A 20,082-nucleotide genomic window follows, 5' to 3' on the forward strand; every position below is an offset into this window, starting at 1 on the left:
TGTAGAAGGGAAAAAATTGATGAGTTGAGTAAATAATGTACCTGAATATGTGAGTCGTTTTCGTGTATTTAATTAAGGAAGAGCATTACTTATTAATAGACCCAACAAAAAATACAAATTAAATCAATTGAGAACATAAATTCAACTAATAACACAAATTAAATTAATTAAAAATATAAGCAAAATTATCGGCGTATCAATTAATATTGTGTTTAAATCATTAATAAGCAAGCAACAATCAACATACCAAAAAAGCAAAATTTTTTATGACAAATAAACTAAAGCGAGTTGACGAAGAAATTAACGTGACTTTTATAGAAGTTGGTAAAAGGTATGTTAAAGCCTATTTTACACGGGATAGGAAGTGTTATTTATGAATTTTTGAGTTTTTTTAATCATATTTTGCATAAAAAAGGTTATGCTAAAACCAAGATTGGAAAGACTAGAGTTTATTTTATCATTATATTTTTTGGGGGGTTTCACGTAGGGGGTGGGGATTTTTTAGTTACTAATTTTTTATTATTATATTGTTTTTTGATTTCATGTTGGGAGTGTTTTTTTTCATTACTCTTTTCTTAATTTTATCGTGGGGGAGGATTGGTTTCACGTTTTTTTTTATTACTACATTTTGGGCTTTATGTTGGGGAAGGAATTTTATTTTAGGTTTTTATACTATATGGTTAGTTTTTTTTAGATGGTGAAAAAGAAATCCTATTTTCATAAGGAGAGTTTTTTTTTTTTTGGCAATATAACTAATATTTAATATTACAAAAATAATAAAAAATATTAAAAAATAATTTTATCTAAAGCGAAGTATTTTAATAAAGAGTAAAAAGTTTAAATAATATTTTTAAAAATTTTCAGACTTTTAATATATTATAAATATAAATATAAATTATAAATTATAGATATACAATACAACCAGAAAGTTCGCTTTTCCTTTTTCTAATTTTAAAAGTCAAATGAACCATATATAAGTAAAATTCGACCTAAGGTTTGAAGACAAGTGGGTAGTATGTGGTCCATCTTTTGCATTCCACATGTGATAGTGACGACCACGTTAATTAATTTTCTACACTACATACATATTCGGGTAGTGCATAAATTTATGATAAAATAATTATAATATTTTAAATATATTATAATTAGTAAAAAATTATTTCTAATAAAATTTCTATTATATAATAATATTATAATATTTCTAAATTTACTATATTTTTTTAAAATATTAATAAATCATAAAAATCTATTATAAAGTTATATAAATATATCATTACTTAAACAATTTTATCAATATCAAAAATATTCTAAAAGGGTACTGTATTATATTTCTACCAATTATCAAATCAAATTAAATAATCCACGATACATTTAAATAGTATTAATATTATATGAAAATACAGAAAAATGACTGTAAGGGTCGTTACATTTTTCCTAATAACTAAATATTTTCGTATGTGTATTGAAGTCTTTTAAGTATTATTTTTTTAATTTTATTAATTTTCTTTTCTCTATTTTTCTCACTTTTTTTTTGGTGAATTTAATATATATTAAATTTGGTATTTCATTTGAAAAATTTAATGTGATCTTTAATATATTAAAAAACATACTTTTTGTCAATCTCAAAGAGCTCCTCGCTGAGATATCTTTTTGACACATGTCTTTTTAACCGTGGGCTTAATTCTTTTATTCACATTTTTGTTTTGTTTTTTTAAATATATTTTTTATTTACTTTAAAGTCTATTTGACAATTCAAATAATTTTCAAGGGCGGATCTAAGTTGTATTTTAGGTTGTTTTGATACCCACTAAATTCGATACGAAATATATATAATTATATAAAAATATATTAAAATAGGTATGAAACATATAAAAACATTCACTATAATAAAAAATTAGTTGAATGCATTATCATTTGGGTTGATCTTAGGGTGTGTTTGGTATAATGAAAAATATTTTCAGAAAATGTTTTTCGATTTTCCCTTGTTTAGTTGCAACAAAAGTTTAGGAAAATATTTTTCAAGATAACTTATTTTCCACCATTTGATGGAAAATGACTTCCCTCATAGGTCAAGGGAAGTCATTTTCTAGAAAATGATAAATGTGACTTATGACCTGACCCTCATCCCTCTTCCCACCCCAACAATACTTATATTCACATGACTCAAAAAATTTATATTACTCGAAAATATTTTTCACTGTGCTTTACTTCAATTTTTTACTGTTTAAAATAAAAAATAATGAATTCTGAATTTTTACCATTTTCAATTCATTGAATATATTGTTATTTTCATATGCATAGATAAAGACTTACTTATGTTACTTTTGTTAATTACATATTTCATTTTGTTATTGATGTAACTTGTTTCACGAGGTTGAATAAGTTTGTCGTTCTATTATATTTCTATTAATTGTAGTATCTTGAAATTGTCCTAACAAAATGTTGAAAAGTGTCTCCTATATTTGTTAATTAATAGTTGCTTAAATTTAGTGATTGTAATATTTTATTATTCGATATTGATATTATTTGTTATGCTTAAATTAGTTCTTACGAATTGTTGAGTTGCTAGAGACACTGATATACTAGTTAACAGATAGTAATATTTTTTAAAAAACCGAACATTAGAAAATATTTTTCTAAAAAATATTCTCTACTCACCAACCAAACACCATAAAATATTTTTAAAAAAATATTTTTTATTCACCAACCAAATATGAGAAAATAAAAAAATTTAAGCTTAAAAATTAATAGTTGTTCACGACACATAAATTAAGAAATACTAGTAATAATTAATAAATTAATAATTCTTTAAATATAATAAATTTGATAATTTGAAAATATATTGAAATAATACACACTCCCCGAAAGCCCATCATTATCTTCCATTCCATATTCCTACAACTCTCTCAAATCATGTCATTTCCCGGCAACTTACGTCATATTCCGGCCAACACCAACCGTCCTTTATTCGCCGCACAGATAATCGGAGATGATCCACTTCTCAACCTATCCACTGTCCAAGCCCGTATGGATTCCCTCCAGAAATTTCTCTCAGATTCGGTCAACTCTAATACTTTACTTGGTCAACACCATATGAATATGGTTTCCGACGAAATCACCTCCGCTATCCATCAGATTATTGTCAACGGTGCATCCCTTCTCTCCTCTAACCAATTGACGCCGCCGCCGCCGCCGTCATCGCAGGAATTGAAAATCAACCCGAAATCAAATCATCCGGAATTTGATCGGAGAGATATCGAGGACAAAGTAGTGTCGGAGTCGAAGGTTGAGGTTTTAGACGAAGGAGAAGGTGGCAGTGATTGGGAGACTATTGAGCTGGATGCGGTGGAGTTACTAGCGGAGCACATCCACTTTTGTGATTTCTGTGGAAAAGGATTCAAACGAGATGCGAATTTGCGGATGCATATGAGAGCTCATGGGAACCAGTACAAAACAGCAGAAGCATTGTCAAAACCCGAGAAATGCAGGGAATCGAGTTCGAATAAGCGGAGGAGGTTTTCGTGCCCGTTTGTTGGTTGTGCAAGGAACAAAACGCACTGCAAGTTTCGACCGTTGAAATCAGTAATTTGCGTGAAGAATCACTTCAAGAGAAGTCATTGTCCTAAGATGTATTCATGCACACGCTGCAACAAGAAGAATTTTTCGGTCCTTGCGGATTTGAAAAGCCATTTGAAGCACTGTGGAGAGACAAAATGGAAGTGTTCTTGTGGCACGAGCTTTTCACGGAAGGACAAATTGTTTGGTCACATGGCGTTGTTCGAAGGCCACATGCCGGCAGTTGTAGGGGAGATGGCGGCGGCAGCGGCTCTTGAAAACGGGGAGGAAGTGGGAACAGATATCTTTGGCGGGCCGGGTAACGGGTTGTTGGATGTTAGAACCGGGTCGGATAATGGGTTCTTGGATAGGTTAATGCTTGAAGGATTTGAATCTATTGACAGCTATTGCTTCCAAGATTTACTCGGATCTTCTTCTCCAAATGGTTTAAATACAGTAGAGGATACTCTACTGGATGGTTCGATTAACTTTTAGCCATGGAGATAATTGATAGTGCAGTTATTTGTATTTGTTGTTTCAGAGTACATAATAATTTGTATTCTTTGTATTCTTCTATCGAATAAAAGTGAACTGAGATTTTATGTTATTTGTATTCTTTAGATATCTTTGGTTGGCGCCACCATCGGCAAATAATTGATCTGTTCGTTAGCCAAAAGATAATATGAAAGCAGCTATATCGACAAACAAATCCCGTTGTTTATTTGCACGAGGATGACCCGTATCCTCGTGCAAGTTTTTGCTATTTTTATACATTTCAGATCTACAGGAACTTCAAGTGAGAGTCCAAATAAGAAGTAAAATGTTTTCTCAGAGGTCTATCGGAAACAACCTCTCTACTTCCTCGGAGGTAGCGGTATGGACTACGTACATCTTACCCTCCCCAGACCCCACTCTTGTGGGAATACACTGGGTATGTTGTTGTTTTCATCCTACTACTCTCTATCTGCAGTAAAATGAATGAATGAAGTAGTGGCATCTAATTCTAGTAAATGTTTTCAGGATCAGAAGATCATGTTGCTGCAGCTGAGAAATAATCTTACTTATGATTCCGAAATGTCCACCAAGCTAGTGCAGTGGAATCAGAGGATTGATTGCTGTCAATGGGAGGGTGTCACTTGCAACAGTGAAGGCCAAGTTATTGGTCTTGACCTTAGCGCTGAAGCATTCTCAGGTAGTATCAATCCGTTGGCAAATCTTAAGTTTCCGTCCATTATCCGTCTTGATGGGAACAATTTATCTGCACCAATTCGAGAGTTCTTTGCGGACTTCTCCAATCTAACTGTATTGAGTCTAAGTTCCTGCAACTTGATAGGAGAAGTACCTCAGAAGATATTCCAGGTACCAACTCTGCACACAATTGACTTACCGGTAAATGAGATGCTTGGGGGTTCTTTACCTGAATTTCCTTCAAATGGATCTCTGCAAACGCTGGTTCTTACTAGTACGAAATTTTCAGGACGTTTACCTGAGTCCATAGGGAACCTTGGGAAGCTGGCACGTGTTGAACTTAGAGCTTGTGGTTTTACAGGACTAATTCCTGCTTTTATGGAAAATCTAACTCAGCTTGTTTATCTGGATTTTGAACTGAATAGCTTCACGGGTTCATTTCCGTATTTTAAGCTGTCCAAAAACCTGACTTATATAAACTCTTGAAGAAATAAATTGACAGGAATATCATCCGACTGGGAAGGCCTTGATAATCTTGAGTAACAATTCGATTTCTGGACTCATTCCAGCATCATTGTTTTACCTACCCTCTCTCTCAAATTTATATTTGTCTAACAACAAGTTTTCTGGCCAAATAACTGGATTACAAAATGTGATTTCTCCAATAACAAGTTTTGAGTTGAGTTCCAACAAATTGGAAGGGCCAATACCTGAGTTTTTCTTTGAGCTACACGATCTTGTAGGTCTTTCACTTTCATCCAACAAGTTCAACGGTACCGTGCAGTTGAAGAAGTTCACAGAGCTCAATAAGCTCGTAAATCTTGATATGTCCCACGACAGTTTATCAGTTGACACAAATGTGAGTGAATCCGACCTTGCCTTGCTACCCCAGCTGAATAGTTTCATGTTAGCGTCATGCAATCTGCAGAATATTTCCTTCCTCAAGAACCAATCGAAGTTGTCGATGTTAGATCTCTCAAAAAACCAACTTACTGGTGAAATACCAAACTGGTTGGTGGAAATCAGTGATGGACTTCTCCGTTTTCTGAATCTTTCTTTCAACCAATTCACGCATTTTCAAGAACCTTATACATTTGGCTTGCTGAATTTCCTTGATGTGCATTCAAATCTGCTCACTGGAGTTATTCCCTTACCACCACGTGCAGCTGCTTATATTGATTTGTCCAACTATAAATTTGCTACTTTGATACTGCCTGACTTTGGCAATTATCTAGCAACTGCTCAGTACCTCTCAATTGCAAACAACAAAGTTATTGGTAGTATCCCTTCTTCGATATGCAATTCCAGCTATCTTGAAGTACTTGACTTGTCTAACAACAGTTTGAATGACAGAATACCATCATGTTTGGCAGAAAAGAGCAGCACACTGAAAGTACTGAACCTGGGAAAGAACAATCTCATAGGAAATATACCTGAAAAATTTTCTTACAATTGTGAGTTAGAGAGCCTTGACCTCAGTCAGAATCACTTGACAGGTCTGCTTCCTCGTTCTTTGTCCAAATGCACAAAGCTAAAGGTATTAAATCTTGGAAACAACAAAATCAAGGATACTTTCCTGTGCTGGTTGAGGAGCATATCTGATCTTCGTGTACTTGTATTACGCTTCAATGGTTTCAATGGGAACATTGATTGCTCACGAGTGAGTTCCAACTGGACCGCTCTTCGAATCATTGACCTAGCTTCCAACAATTTAGGGGGTTTTCTCCCACGAAGTTCATTCTTGGAGCTAAACGAAATGATGGTTGACCCATCTTTAGCACATTCACGCTCTGATATCTTGCATTTTGAGTCTCAAACTGTTAGGTCAGTATACTATCAGGACAGCGTCACTCTTTCCCTTAAAGGACAAGATGTTACACTGACAAAGATCCTGCTTTTCTTCACCTCCATTGATTTTTCAAGCAACAATTTTGTGGGGATCATACCAGAGACAGTTGGAGATCTCAAATCACTTTATCTTCTCAATACATTTGGTGATTTGAAGCAATTAGGATCACTGGACCTCTCGTTCAACAAGTTAGGTGGCAATATCCCAGAAAAGCTTGCTAGCCTCACGTCTCTTTCCTTCTTAAACTTATTGTATAATGAATTGGTCGGAATGATTCCACGAGGCAACCAACTTCTAACATTTGAAGAAAGTTCTTTCGCAGGAAACAAGGGGCTATGTGGGTGGGCTATGTGGGTTTCCGCTGAACAACAACAACAACAAACCCAGTGTATTCCCACCAAGTGGGGTCTGGGGAGGGTAAAATGTACGCAGTCCATACCGCTACCTCCGAAGAAGTAGAGAGGCTGTTTTCGATAGACCCCGGCTCAAGATAACGAATAGTTAGCAAGATCAAAGTAATACATGAAAACAGAATGGTTTGGGCATGTGATGAGAAGGGGCACGGATGCTCCAGTTCGTAGCTTTGGATGGTTTCAGGAGGAGTAGAGGTAGACCGAAGAAATACTGGAGAGAGGTGATTAGACATGACATGGAGCTGTTACAGCTTACTGAGGACATGACCCTATATAGAAAGGTGTGGAGGTCGCGGATAGGGGGTAAAAGTGGCACCTTCAGAGCCAGAAGTTGATTCGGACAAATTCATTTCAAGGACGGAGATTTCTGTAAGTGCTATATTGGGATTTTTTGTTGGTATAGGGATCATCTTTCTACCACTTTTGATTTCAAGAAGATGGAACCAGTCATACAACAAAATAATTGACAGATTAATTTTATGGATATTTCAGCAGCAAGATCAAAATCTGAGTAGTAGTAAGAGCAGTAGTGTAGCATCCTCGAAAAAGTCAGCAGGAAAATCAAGAGGCAGTCATTAAGTTCACAATATGTAACACTTTCTTGCAGCATGCTATGCTAACTATACTTCTAATTGTTTCCACTGTGAATTATCAGTGTTTCTTTACCATTCACGATTCATTTTAGTTGCTTCTCATTAGATAGAAGAACAAAATCAAATCGTGCGTTGTGCTTTATCATGGTAGGCAATGAATGGTCAGTGAATAGCCATAACCAACCTGATAACAGCTATTACCAACGAACAACAATAATATACTCAGTGTAATCTCACAAGTGTGGTCTGGGAGTGTTGTGTGTACATAGACATTACGCTAGGTAGAGACTTTGTTTTTGATAGACCCTTGGCTCCAGATTGCAAATGAAATATTCCAACTGCAAAATAATATGATAATTAAAGTGCTAGAAACTATTACCGAAGTAAAATGATTCCTGCACAATTTTTGCCTGAAAGTGAATGATTTGGAGACAAATCAAACGTCTACCAAAAAAAAAAAAAATTACTTTTTAATTGATCACATTTGACAGCATGTGACAGCATTTAATCAGATGTCTAAAAGAAGTACAAATATTTAAGCATCTTGCAAATTTAGCTTTAAACAAAAGCAACAAATTGAGCTAATTGGATTTTAGAGAACAAGTGGAATATATATAAAGTGGCTAAGCAACTTTCTGCGGAAGGATAAGATTTTATATTTTCGATCTCGGTATTCAAATTCTTGAAATGTTAACTAATATATTTTATTTAATTTATCTTGATTTAAATTTTTCTCCTTTTGATTGTAATTTAGATTTGAATACTTGACCCCAAAAAGAAAAATTTAGATTTGAATACAGAATTATAAACGTTTTTATAATTCTTTGCAAATTGGTTTCTTTGGTGTTAATGTTAATGAGATAGCCAATTTTTAAATGTATGTCAAATATGATAGGTTATAATTTAAACATGTGTTATATAAGTTAGTAATATGTATTTCCGAAGTACTCTATATGACAATATTTATTTTAAATGTTACATGGAATACAAGTTCTGTTACAAGCTTATAAAAAAGTACAATTTTTTTCTCATTTCAATTTGATAATTTAAAATATACCAAATTCATTATTAGTTTATCTTATCAACTAGTGGCTGACTTGTTTCAATTACAATTTACATCCGAATAATGGATGAAACACCTTTTTTTTTTTTTTTTTCGAAAAAAATAAATTAAAAATTAGAACGTCTGAAAGATTTATTTAACATAACTTTTAAATTACATTGAGAGATATGAGCTAAGGAAAAAGAGAAGGTGACAACAATATTTAAACCTCTTAGATTGTGAAATTGCCAAGTCCCACTATAGTAGTATAATTTTGACAGTTTTCAACTTTTTGTTGACATAACACTCAATTGACTTTGAAATAATTTGATGATGTAAATAGTTCTTACTTAATTAGCTTATAAAATTTTCAAGCATACTTATTATGTGAGAAACTTTCGCTTGGTTTCCGAATAATATTTTGAGGAGATGATATTATTATAAAAATAATAATAATAATATCTATGTTTTAGCCTCAAATAAATTGAACACACACATACATGAAGATTATTAGTACAAAAAGTGTGTATTGGAATAATGGGGTCCATTTTTCCTTAAATGGAAGAAAGCTTGTTTAATTCAATACTAATTTGAAAAAGAATTATGTGTTAAATAAAGCAAGAATCTAAATATTATACGTATAAAAAGTTACAAATATTAGTTTTAATATAATCCTCCACGTCTCTCCCACGTATGCGGCGTTTGAAAATTTGTCACATAAGGACAGTTTCATTGTCAGCATTTGGTTGTGCATGCTAGTTACTGAAGTTTTTCTACGTTCCTTTTTTGGTTATGGAGAGATAAGTACCAACTTGGTACTTATCATTTACTAATTAATCTCCTTTTTTTTTTGTTCTCTTCAACAACAATATTGTTGCTGGTAAATTCAAGAAACTTGTAACTGATAGTAGTAGCAGCACCTCTCAAAGTTTTGCTATCCAAAAGCAAGTTTTGTGTAATTCTTTGAAAATGATGGGAGAAGAAATTGAGGTGATCCATTCTTGGTCTGCACCCAGGTCTATAAGCACCAGCCTAATGTACTCTTTTGCCCAGGTGAGGAGTTTTCCATTTTCTTTTTGTGAGATGGTGTTCTTGCAAATCATGGGATTCTTCTATTTTCTTGGATTGGTGGGCTTTCTCTTACAATATGGTATGGTTTATGTTAATGCCTTGTGTTAATGAGCACCATTCCCTTCAATGAGGATGGTGGAAAGTGTGGTTTGCTGCAAAACCATATATTTGCTCTTTGTAATGCCTATTTAATAATCCCAATTTCCTGTGAATGTATATGGTACCTCTTTCCGGTGAAAATAATGCTCCTATTACTGATTGGTTACACATTTTAGTATATAATATAAAATGTCAGATTAACTCTGCCTTTCTATTTGCTTGATTATATGGTTAAGGATCCTAATATGTCTCGACACTTATATCTAGTTGTTGTTGATTAACTAACATAGTGTTATTTTGATGGACTTGTTATACCGTGATACTTGCCCTTTGGCATAAGAGCATTTTCTTGTATTACAGAGAGATGACATGGAAGTTCTTGATGAACCACTGTATGCAAATTTTCTGCGAGTCACTGGAGTGGACAGACCTTACAAGGAAAAACTTCGATCCCAAATGGTATGTAAGATGAGTACCGGTATTATTCAGTGCTGAGTTGCATTTTTAATACCTAGTATAGCAATTTCGATGCTTTTCAATATGGTTACAGTCTCCGTATCTTAGCCTTGAGTAACTTTTATATGAAATAAGCAGGAGATTGATGGAAATGAGGTGGTGAAGGAGGTCATCTTTGGTGCAGGTGTAAAGAGGTACCGCTTTTGTAAGGTAATCATGCAGCATCATTGTTGTAGTTAAGAGTAAAGTTATTGATTGTGCTAGAAGTTATGATTTGTTCTTCACCTCTAGCTGAATTTAATCGTTTTTACTCTTCAGAGAGGTTCATTCATATACACAGTCCATAGTAGTCATTGAACTAGAAAGGGAAGAATACTAATTTATGCCTCTATAGAGTAAAAGGAGACACAAGACTTTGGCAGCTTTATTATAACATTAAAGAAGCAGAAAATCATAGTATATCATACTCTTTCACCTTCTTAACATCTCCAGACAGTTTTTGCAATAGAGATCTGTAATTAGACTTTACTGAAATTTTCTCGTTATTCCTTCTTCCTTCTTGCAGCATATAGCCAAGCAACGTGTGCCAAGTTTGACAGATGAATTGATGAAAAGAGGAAAGCACTTCATACTGATAAGGAATCCCCTTGATATCTTGGTAAATTTAAGTTCAAGTCTTGTTATGTTCTTTTCTTACTGTACTAAATAACCAAATAGTGCAAAATCTCAATACTGATGCATCACTAGCAGCAGGTTTTATTAACTATTTGACGTTGCTCATCTTATATTTCCCTGTTCTATTTTATATTTTATTATTTTTCGTTTTCGATTTTATGTAAAAATGCTAGTTCTGCTTCTAACTAGTTTAACTCTCGTATTCTGTTCGGTAGCCATCATTTGACGAGATTGTACCTCCATCCTTTTTGGAGCTGGGGTTGGCAGAGCTGGTGTCCATATACAGCGAGCTATCTGAATTAGGAAGGCCCCCACCAGTTATTGATGCTGCAGACCTTCGTGAAAATCCAGAGGTTTGTTGTCCCAGTAGCATTATTCAGTTTGAAGCATACCCCCCTTTCATTACTGCTTTATGAAAGTATGGTTCCTGATTTTGCTCATCCTAGTTGGGAAAGTTTATAGTTAGAGGTGCTCATAAGGCTCTAGTCACTACTTCATTGTGGCTGCTCAGTCATTTTATCACTTATCAACCAAAGCATCGGCCAGACTTAGCATCTCCACCACTTATGACTAGTGGGTCAACTGCTATTGAAATTTGAAGCAGACTTCATTTATTGAATTTTTATATGGCACAAGTTCTAGGGCAGTCAGTGCAATTGCTAATCTCCTTTATCTGCTCCAAAGTCTCCCAACTTTTTTCCCTCCCTTCCCTGGTTGATGCCTTTCACAAGATAAATCGCATCTGCGTCTTAGACATGGTGACCTGTTATGCCAACTGGAATGAGAAAAGGGAAAAGTAAAGAGAGTCAAAATCCCTTCCCCAGCTTTTACATGAAGAATGATCACACAGTTGGGTGCCTTGATTACTTATCTGGTTGCTTATATAAAGTTACACAACTGAATAGTTTGAAATTTGTTGCTAATTGTCTTTCTGCAGGCAGCCCTGCGTGGCCTCTGTGAAGACCTTGATATTCCATTTCAAGATTCAATGCTCAGGTAAGCTAAATTTGAGCTAGATTTAACGATTTCCAATAATAATCTATTTGGAGTGACCAGTCTTGAAGATTATAATTTATTGGTAGAGAACCATGAGGTCTTAGGTTCAAATTCTAGCCGAGACAAACAACACTAGGTAGTTTCTTCCCATCTGTCTAAGCTGCGAAATTCTACGATGGGTAGGGTTACCCATAGTTGTGCTAGTAGTAGGTAGCAGGTACCCTGTGGAATTAGTAGAGTTGCACGCAAGTTGGCTTGGTTACCATCGTCATAAGAATAAAGATTTTCTATACATTGGAAAGAACCATGCGTCTCAAGTATGAAAATGATAGTGAAAATTTTGAATACTTCAAGTATGTTGGCACAAAAAAGGGAAAAAGAAAGTCAATGTTGAGCTTGTGTTTTCAGGTGGGAAGCTGGACCAAAATCATTTGATGGCATCTGGGCGCCATGGTGGTATAAAAGTGTGCATAAATCAACAGGCTTTGCTCCAGCAAAAAGATACCCTACGGTACACAGTTCACAGATCTTTGATTAATTGCATTACATGGTTATGCAAAAATTTTAATGATTGAACAGGATATCATAGTGACATTTTAATGATTAATCACTTTAGTCCGGTAGGTTACCAAGTAAAGAAGAGGGACACTTTTTTTGACACTTGCCTCTTTACTTCAGTTTGTATTACCAAGTATGACTGCATACAATTTTTCCAGGCATTACCAGTCCACAGCTCATACTCTTTTGACTTCCAGAGATATATTAGCGCTGAGCTGCTGAGTGGATTTGAAATGGGGCAAACTATTTAAGCAAAGTCTCTTTCATGTCCATGCTGCCAATCATCTGTTGTTTTTGCATATGCAGCGACATGGTGTCTTTGTGGAAAATTAATCCCATGAAAGTTGAACCTGTTACAGTCTTAATTGTTTCAGCTGTTGCTGGAAGCGCGCTTCGTTCCTACAACATTCTAAATAATCATGAAAGGCATCTAAATATTGGAGTATCCCATGAAAGACACTTGCTAATGTTTTTTCACTTTAAAACTTTTCAGCCATTTCCAACATCATTGTATGATCTGCTGGAGCAAAGTCTACCCTTTTACAACATGCTTAAGCGTCATGCAAGACGATCTTCTTATTACATGAGCTCAACTTTACCTCATCCTAGTCTTCCCGTTCCTGCTAATGAGAAGCTACTTGCATGGGTTGGTGATGAGATTGTGCCCCGTGAGGCTGCCAAGGTAAACTTATAACATTGTATACCGAGAATGATATTTGAAAAAAATCTCTTCTTCCTGCTCTTCTGCTCAACTAGTTCTCGATTTATTCTTTTTAGACTGGAAAATGCGTTAAGAGTAATTGGTAAATATCAACTAGTTTTTAATTTCTGATCTCTGCTTGACTTTTTCTAGGTCTCAGTGTTTGATTCAGTTGTCCAAGGTGGTGATGCAGTTTGGGAAGGGCTTCGAGTGTACAGTGGAAAGGTTTTCAAGCTTGAGGAGCATTTAGATAGGTAAGTTACAACAACTAGTGCTAAGTTAGTCCCCATTTGTCAGATATACAATGTGAATTGTATTAGTCAGATATACAATGTGAATTGTAGAATGAATCTAAATCCATGTTTCATTGATCCTTCTAGCAGCACTGTGCCCTTGTCAAGAATATGTCTCTAAAATATGTTTAGATTCATTCGACAAAATTGCGTAGGATATTCTAAAATATTACGTAATAATTAGAAGATTATTTTGTACCAGAAAACTCTAGATTACTGTCAAGAGAACCTCATTTTAAGTAGCGGTTCTATCTCTGACAAAATTCTTCTCATTCCATTATGGATCAATAAATTGAGCATGTGATTCGTCTCAACTAGACAAATGTAGGGATGACAACAGCAGTTGGTTTCACTGCTGCATGTTCCGTGGTTAGCCACTACAACTCTGGTAAATTGTCAGTCCATCGATCTACATATCACATGCCTAGAAGTCCAGGTTACACCACGCAAGTGCTAGGTAAGTGCAATGTCAGATCTTTCAGTCTAGGAGCACCTTGTATATAGAGATGTCAGCATACAAGTCGTTGACTAGCTGTCACATATGAGTTTTCTGTTTGATGCATGTGTCTGACTGGCACCAGCATATGAGATAACATATGGCTTATTTCATCCGACTCAAAAAATTAATTGCCGTATCTTTAAAATGCTTTGTCCTGAAGATCCTTTTGCTGTGGAATGTGTAATGGATAACAGCTTCGGTAGTAGCACACCAATTTCCATCTTTCACTGAAGTTACATTTTATTTCCTTTTCTCAGGTTGTTCGACTCTGCTAAAGCACTAGCTTTCAACAAGGTACCAACTCGTGAAGAGGTAAAATTCTCTGGCAATTTTCTGTTTCAGTCTGGGTCTTCTAAGCTTTTGATTTCTACGTTACAAAATGTAGCATATTTTTAGAATGTGCGACTTTATGCAAGAAAATGCAGGTCAAAGAAGCTATTTTCAAAACTCTTTTAAGGAATGGAATGTTTGATAACGCACATATTCGACTAACTTTGACACGTGGTAAAAAGGTAATCTTGAGAATTGCTATTACTCTTACCTATTTTCGCAATCACTGGTTATATTGGTAATCTGATTAAACTCTTGCCAGGACTTTTAAGTCATATTATGTTTTCAATTCTAGTTTTCTTTTCACTTTTGCCCTTAGATTTTGTCACGTTCTTATCATCAGGTAACCTCAGGAATGAGCCCAGCATTCAATCGTTATGGATGCACTTTAATTGGTAAGATACCTTTATTAATTGTTTGAATACCTACTTTTTGGACTCTTTCATTGTTCCTCTGCATGAACAACGTCATGGTCAGCATACACTATCGTCTTGGAAGCATGAAAATTGTTTTATTATATGCTACTCTTGTTTAAGAGTTCCCAAATCCAAGTTATAGTTGCCTGAACTTGTCTGAACTAAGAACATCACAAGCTAGTTTTCTCTGAGCTCCCTCCCTCCCTCTCTCTCTCTCTCTCTCTCTATATATATATATATATATATATACTTTGTGATGAATAGTCTAAAAATAGAAAAAAGATATATACCGAAGAAATAGATCAGAACCATCCTTGAATTTTCTTTCATGTCAATAGAAAGTAAAAGAAAATAGACTAAAATACTAAAAGTCCGCTTTCTGTATCTTACTGGTGTAGCTAAACTCTAATTTGTCAATCCTCCTTTCTCATACTTCTGTTATACCTTTATTTTTGAAGTTCTGGCTGAATGGAAACCTCCAGTCTATGACAATGAAAAGGGCGTAATGTTAGTGACAGCAACCACTCGGCGTAATTCACCAAATGTAAGATACTGCTTCCAGTTGATCCTAGTAATTTCATGAGTTTCTATGCTACTTCCATTTTTTTTCTTTTGCTAATAAATCATTTCCTTTTTTATCCCTATTGCTAAATCAATTTCTATTCATCTGAAGATTTTTATTACAAGTGGACAGCGCATCTTTTGAGGCAAGATGTGGTTTTGTTGATAACTCAGCATTTCCGCGATCCCTTGTCTGTTTTACTGCAGGGAGAGGGAGGGTTTACCGTGAAACTTTAGGAAAGGACTCAAGTTCGTTTAGTTGCAATTTGATTATATGATGTATATTACATCAGATTAATTTTTTTTACATTTCTCCTTATATACTTGATTAGTTAAAGTAGCTGCTTCTTTAAGTAATAACGAAAATCAGAATTCTGCTTAGTAACAACTTGAGGTGCAAATATCAGGGCTCCATCTCGGGTGAAGCAATTTTCGCCCTCAGTTGTTTATCTCTTATAATTTAGAAATAGGTGGTTTTTGTGCTTCTTGTTTTCTCTAATGGAGTTAGTTGCTCATTGTCTCATCGGTCATTAACTTGATTTAATGGTACAGTGCTTGTTTATAGCTATCATGTCTTAAAATGGTGAGTGACAACTCGATATTGTCAGCTACAATCAAGATAACCATCATAAAACATGATTATGTTGAGGTCTCCTGAGGAACTTCAGTTTGCCTGAAATTAAGGAAAATAGAAGAAGGGTAGAAAATCAGACATTACTCGCCTCTATTTCAGTTTATCTAAACTTTATCACCATCATGTGGGTACCTGTATTTCCAAGTTCCAAATCCATCATCTGGCTTTTCCAGTAAGACATGAGCCAATTTTTAAAATCATGCTCTATTAGCTTTATCAATACCCTGTTCTATAATACCTTTAGAAAGAACTTGATACTGAGTCCAAGTAAGGATGCTGATGTGTTGCTGACATGTCCATAACCGCACAAGATGATGTTGGCGAGGGATTGTAATTTCTTCTCATGATTTATATTTTATCCTTGGTTAAGGTATCTAAGTGATCTAAGCTTCCTAACTAATGATGTGGAATAACATCCTTTGATGTCGCTGGTACTATCTTAAAAACAAAAACTGAGGAAGGCAATATACAATTCCTTGAACTAGATTTTTTGAGGGAAAAAACGTTGAAGTTCAAGTTGCTCTGAGCCTTTGACCACGGTCAATAAAATCTGTATTTGGGGTACCTATTGTTTTAAATCTACGACATGTTGTTTCCTTTGCAGAATTTGGATTCAAAGATTCACCATAACAACCTTCTCAACAACATTCTTGCAAAGGTATTTTTCTCTCTTCAGAGTTTGAGCTATGCAAATCAAGACAATGAGTATTTCACATAATCTTTCTGTTGTGCGGAAGTCGTAACTGTGATCTTGAAACTCATATAACATATTGACAGTTCTTTACTTTATATCCGCTTGCAGATTCTTATCTCACCTTCTGCATTTTAAATACTTTATACTAAGAAATTATATCAATTTCACTTTTGGAGTCAAGTTGATTGGTTATCCAGCTAAAATGTTATTGGATCAGCAGGAAGTACATGAAATGTTTATCCCACTCCCTAATTAAGATTATGAAATATTTGAATGTCATAAAAAATATCAGTGCTAGTAAAAAAGTTAGATATCAATAGTGAACTGGGATGATGAAAGAATTGTTTTATGGTTTGGTAGCTGAGCGTTAACTACTTCTTGACAATTTAACATTGTGATCATCTACTGTGTGAAAATACAAAGGCAACTACGTTTGGTGAAGACCGGGAAGGAGGTGGGCGGGCGCATATTCCTTAGAAATTGGCAGCTGTTTCTTGTCGTTGTCGCTCTACCACAGTTGATGATTTGTGTGCATCCACCTTACTGTATTTTACAATTGACAGCAATTTCTCCTATGGTGCAGATAGAAGGCAATAATGCTGGGGCTGATGACGCGGTCATGCTTGATAAAGACGGTTATGTATCAGAAACTAATGCTACAAATATAGTAAGCTCATTCACCTCCTATAGTTCCTCCTCTTTGAGGTTCCCAATCGGCAAGCCACACTTTAGGAAGGTCATTGCATGTACTATCCAACAGATTCTCCTTTTCTTTTGTAATATCTGCCTGCTTTTAATGGCATAATCACAAAACTTCAAAGCACATTGTCATACTATTCTGTTGTCATTTAGTTCATTGCAACAGTTTGAACCTTTTTTTAAACTTTATTATCAATCATCAGATTTTTTGTGTTTCTGGTCAATCTCCGCTCTTTGATAAAATTTTATGTTTTTTCTCTTTGCAGTTCTTAGTGAAGAAAGGGCGCGTGGTGACACCTCATGCTGATTATTGCCTTCCTGGCATAACTAGAGCAACAGTAAGTTTCAGAAGATTTCTCATTTGATATTAATCTCTCTGTTGTGTCCAATATTTTGTCTTGTCTCTCTCCCTCTCCCCCTTTCCGCAAAAACAGTTCGGATCATGCATTTTCTTGCCGAACTACTTTTTCTTTTGTAAGGTACTCACTTAGTTTCTGTCTAAATTAACTGGAGCAGAACCCAGCCTTTTTCAGACTCAGGTTATAAATGCTTGCACACAATACCCCCACCCCCTACCTTCACAATTGAACAATTTGTTTTTGTTGAAATTCCATCTTGTTTCTATCCGTATCTGAAGAATATGGATTTTAGCACAATTAATGCCCCTGAACTCCTTGATCTGTAAAATTTAATTTTCAATTTACCATCAAGTAAACCAAAAATATTTTATCATGTTAGTCCACATAACATAATATAATATTTTGTACTCAAGTACGCTTTCGGAAATAATATCTGTTTGCTGCTGACCAACTCATGATATGACGATTCTTAGTGATGGGTTCTTGGTATTACGTTCCCAATTTATTTTAAGATGATTGTTGGATTTTAAGGATAAATATTCATTTTGTTAGCAACATCCAATGTGTTTATTAATTGCTACAAACGCATACAGAGTGGCATGGGTCTAAATAACAAGGAATTTATTTAGTCTTTGATAAAGTAATAAATTTGTAGAGTTACCTGCCTGATGATCGGCAATCAATTTTGCAGGTCATGGAGCTTGTGCAGAAGGAAGGTTTAGCTTTAGAGGAACGACGAATTAGCTTATCAGAATTTCACATTGCTGATGAGGTGTATACTCTTTAACTATGTGTTTGTTCTTTGACATGTTTCAAGCATGACCTAACATCATCTTCTCCCTTAAAGATGTGCTCCACACAGTGTCAATTATCGGTTGCTTGTAAATGTGTCTAAAGAGCTGCTTAAGAAATTAATGAAATGAAGGATTTGAACACAGGTGGAAGTAATTGCACCTTGCTTGAATATTGTTTTAGGGAGCAGTTAGTGTATGCGTCTTTCTTATTACTAGAGGCGGACCCACGTGGTGCCTCGAGGGTGCACCCGATAACTTTTTAAAAAAATTGTATATATATCCTAATATTTAATTGTGCACCCTCAATAATAAAACTTGTGTGGGTGCATTGGTTTGGAACTCAAACGCGGATGCCCTTCTAGCCCGACGTCGCGTGTTGTTCGATTCCTGAAGGAGTCTTTCGATTTTTTCATTTTACTTCTCCTTTATATACATTTAAATGTCACCAGCTAGGCAGGAGCAATTTTCCATTTGATGCTAATAGGTACACATTTCTTCCTTTCATTTTTTTATTCAAGTTTTGGTAATGTTAATTGCTTTTAATATTTACTTGTTGCTTGAAAGTTAGTGTGTAAAATTTATTTATTTCTTTTTTCTTGCTTCTATTTAAGTTCATGGGATTTGATTAAAAATAAATAAATAATTATTTTTACTTATATTCTTGATGAATTTTTTATTTTGTAGTAATTTGTTATTGATTCTTGTGAATTGAAATGGATAGATATTATTTTCCGTTCTAGTTTTAAAGACAATTCTCATTGTCGTAGTAAAAGCAAAAAAGGGCATAAAAAGCACCAAGGTCTATTATATTTAAGCCCAAATTACAAAGAAAACATGAGATTTAACAAAAAAAAAGGCATAAAGGAGAAAAAATATAAACATATGTCTAGTTCAAAACTAATAATATAAGCATGAATGACAAATATATAAACACAGATTTTTTTTTTTTTTGATTAAGTGAAATATCAATTGTTTAGTATTTATATCTCCAAAAAAACCTCATTGACAAGGAAAAGTATATCTTATAAATTAGAACCTAAATTGCACATTAAACGAGGCGAGCGATCAACACAAATTTGAGTCTTTATTCAGAACTTAAGCGCGCCTTTGACAGTACTGGTGCACCCGCAGACTTCAAATCCTGGGTTCGCCGCTTCTACTTATTACACAACTCAACCTACTCCATTTTCTGGAGAAACCATTCCTGACAAACTTTACTTGAGCTTGAATACCTCTTTTTAAGCATCTACTGCATCTCTAAAAATTGAACAGAGAAGTACTAATGCAATAATGTTTGGGGTAGCACTGATAATCGATCATTGTATGTACCGTCGCAACAACCCCCTAGTGCGGAAGCTTGCGGCTGTTTGGCCAATTGGCCCTTTTTCTTGTTTGCAACTTCATAGCATATTTCATCTTGAATATAAAATCCAGGTGAAAACCTCTTAATTTTGCATCTCTATGAAAAACTAGTGTAACTATAAAATACAAATAGTGAAAGGCTATACCTATGTATCTATTTAGGGGTAAATTTTCTTGTTTCCATAGTTATTCTTCATGAAATATACCAGAAGCTTTTACAAGTTCATTATTCCCAGTGTTTTGCTT

At 34.7% G+C, this 20,082-nt stretch overlaps 2 protein-coding genes and 1 pseudogene across 2 annotated transcripts; all 3 read left to right on the plus strand.

Annotated features, from left to right (window-relative positions):
• Positions 1 to 2,840: 2,840 nt before the first annotated feature.
• LOC107839516 lies at positions 2,841 to 4,162 on the plus strand (annotated as a pseudogene).
• A 371-nt stretch (positions 4,163 to 4,533) lies between these two features.
• On the plus strand, positions 4,534 to 7,584 carry LOC124886675 (receptor-like protein 53). Its single transcript, XM_047395565.1, has 3 exons — positions 4,534 to 5,176; positions 5,313 to 6,929; positions 7,409 to 7,584. The coding sequence occupies exons 1-3, from the start codon at positions 4,534 to 4,536 to the stop codon at positions 7,582 to 7,584; spliced, it is 2,436 nt and encodes an 811-aa protein (XP_047251521.1).
• A 1,804-nt stretch (positions 7,585 to 9,388) lies between these two features.
• Positions 9,389 to 19,332, plus strand: LOC107852061 (branched-chain-amino-acid aminotransferase-like protein 1). The gene is made up of 17 exons (XM_047394651.1): positions 9,389 to 9,693; positions 10,171 to 10,269; positions 10,405 to 10,476; positions 10,832 to 10,924; positions 11,157 to 11,294; positions 11,879 to 11,937; positions 12,346 to 12,448; positions 12,989 to 13,177; positions 13,349 to 13,449; positions 14,245 to 14,299; positions 14,413 to 14,499; positions 14,661 to 14,712; positions 15,192 to 15,277; positions 16,533 to 16,586; positions 17,206 to 17,289; positions 17,588 to 17,659; positions 18,372 to 19,332. The coding sequence occupies exons 1-17, from the start codon at positions 9,610 to 9,612 to the stop codon at positions 18,465 to 18,467; spliced, it is 1,524 nt and encodes a 507-aa protein (XP_047250607.1). The 5' UTR covers positions 9,389 to 9,609; the 3' UTR covers positions 18,468 to 19,332.
• Positions 19,333 to 20,082: the final 750 nt, after the last annotated feature.

Source organism: Capsicum annuum, chromosome 8 (assembly GCF_002878395.1).
Source record: "Capsicum annuum cultivar UCD-10X-F1 chromosome 8, UCD10Xv1.1, whole genome shotgun sequence".
NCBI classification, from domain to species: Eukaryota; Viridiplantae; Streptophyta; class Magnoliopsida; order Solanales; family Solanaceae; genus Capsicum; species Capsicum annuum.

What these genes read in the sequence shown, in the direction of transcription:
- LOC124886675 (XM_047395565.1), top strand. Translation starts at nt 4,534, where the DNA reads ATGAATGAAGTAGTGGCATCTAATTCTAGTAAATGTTTTCAGGATCAG. An exon ending in TGAACTGAATAGCTTCACGG is followed by an intron (nt 5,177 to 5,312) that starts GTTCATTTCCGT and finishes GACTCATTCCAG; the next exon opens with CATCATTGTTTTACCTACCC. An exon ending in CGCAGGAAACAAGGGGCTAT is followed by an intron (nt 6,930 to 7,408) that starts GTGGGTGGGCTA and finishes TTGTTGGTATAG; the next exon opens with GGATCATCTTTCTACCACTT.
- LOC107852061 (XM_047394651.1), top strand. Translation starts at nt 9,610, where the DNA reads ATGATGGGAGAAGAAATTGAGGTGATCCATTCTTGGTCTGCACCCAGG. An exon ending in TTTCAAGATTCAATGCTCAG is followed by an intron (nt 11,938 to 12,345) that starts GTAAGCTAAATT and finishes TTGTGTTTTCAG; the next exon opens with GTGGGAAGCTGGACCAAAAT. An exon ending in AGGTACCAACTCGTGAAGAG is followed by an intron (nt 14,300 to 14,412) that starts GTAAAATTCTCT and finishes AAGAAAATGCAG; the next exon opens with GTCAAAGAAGCTATTTTCAA.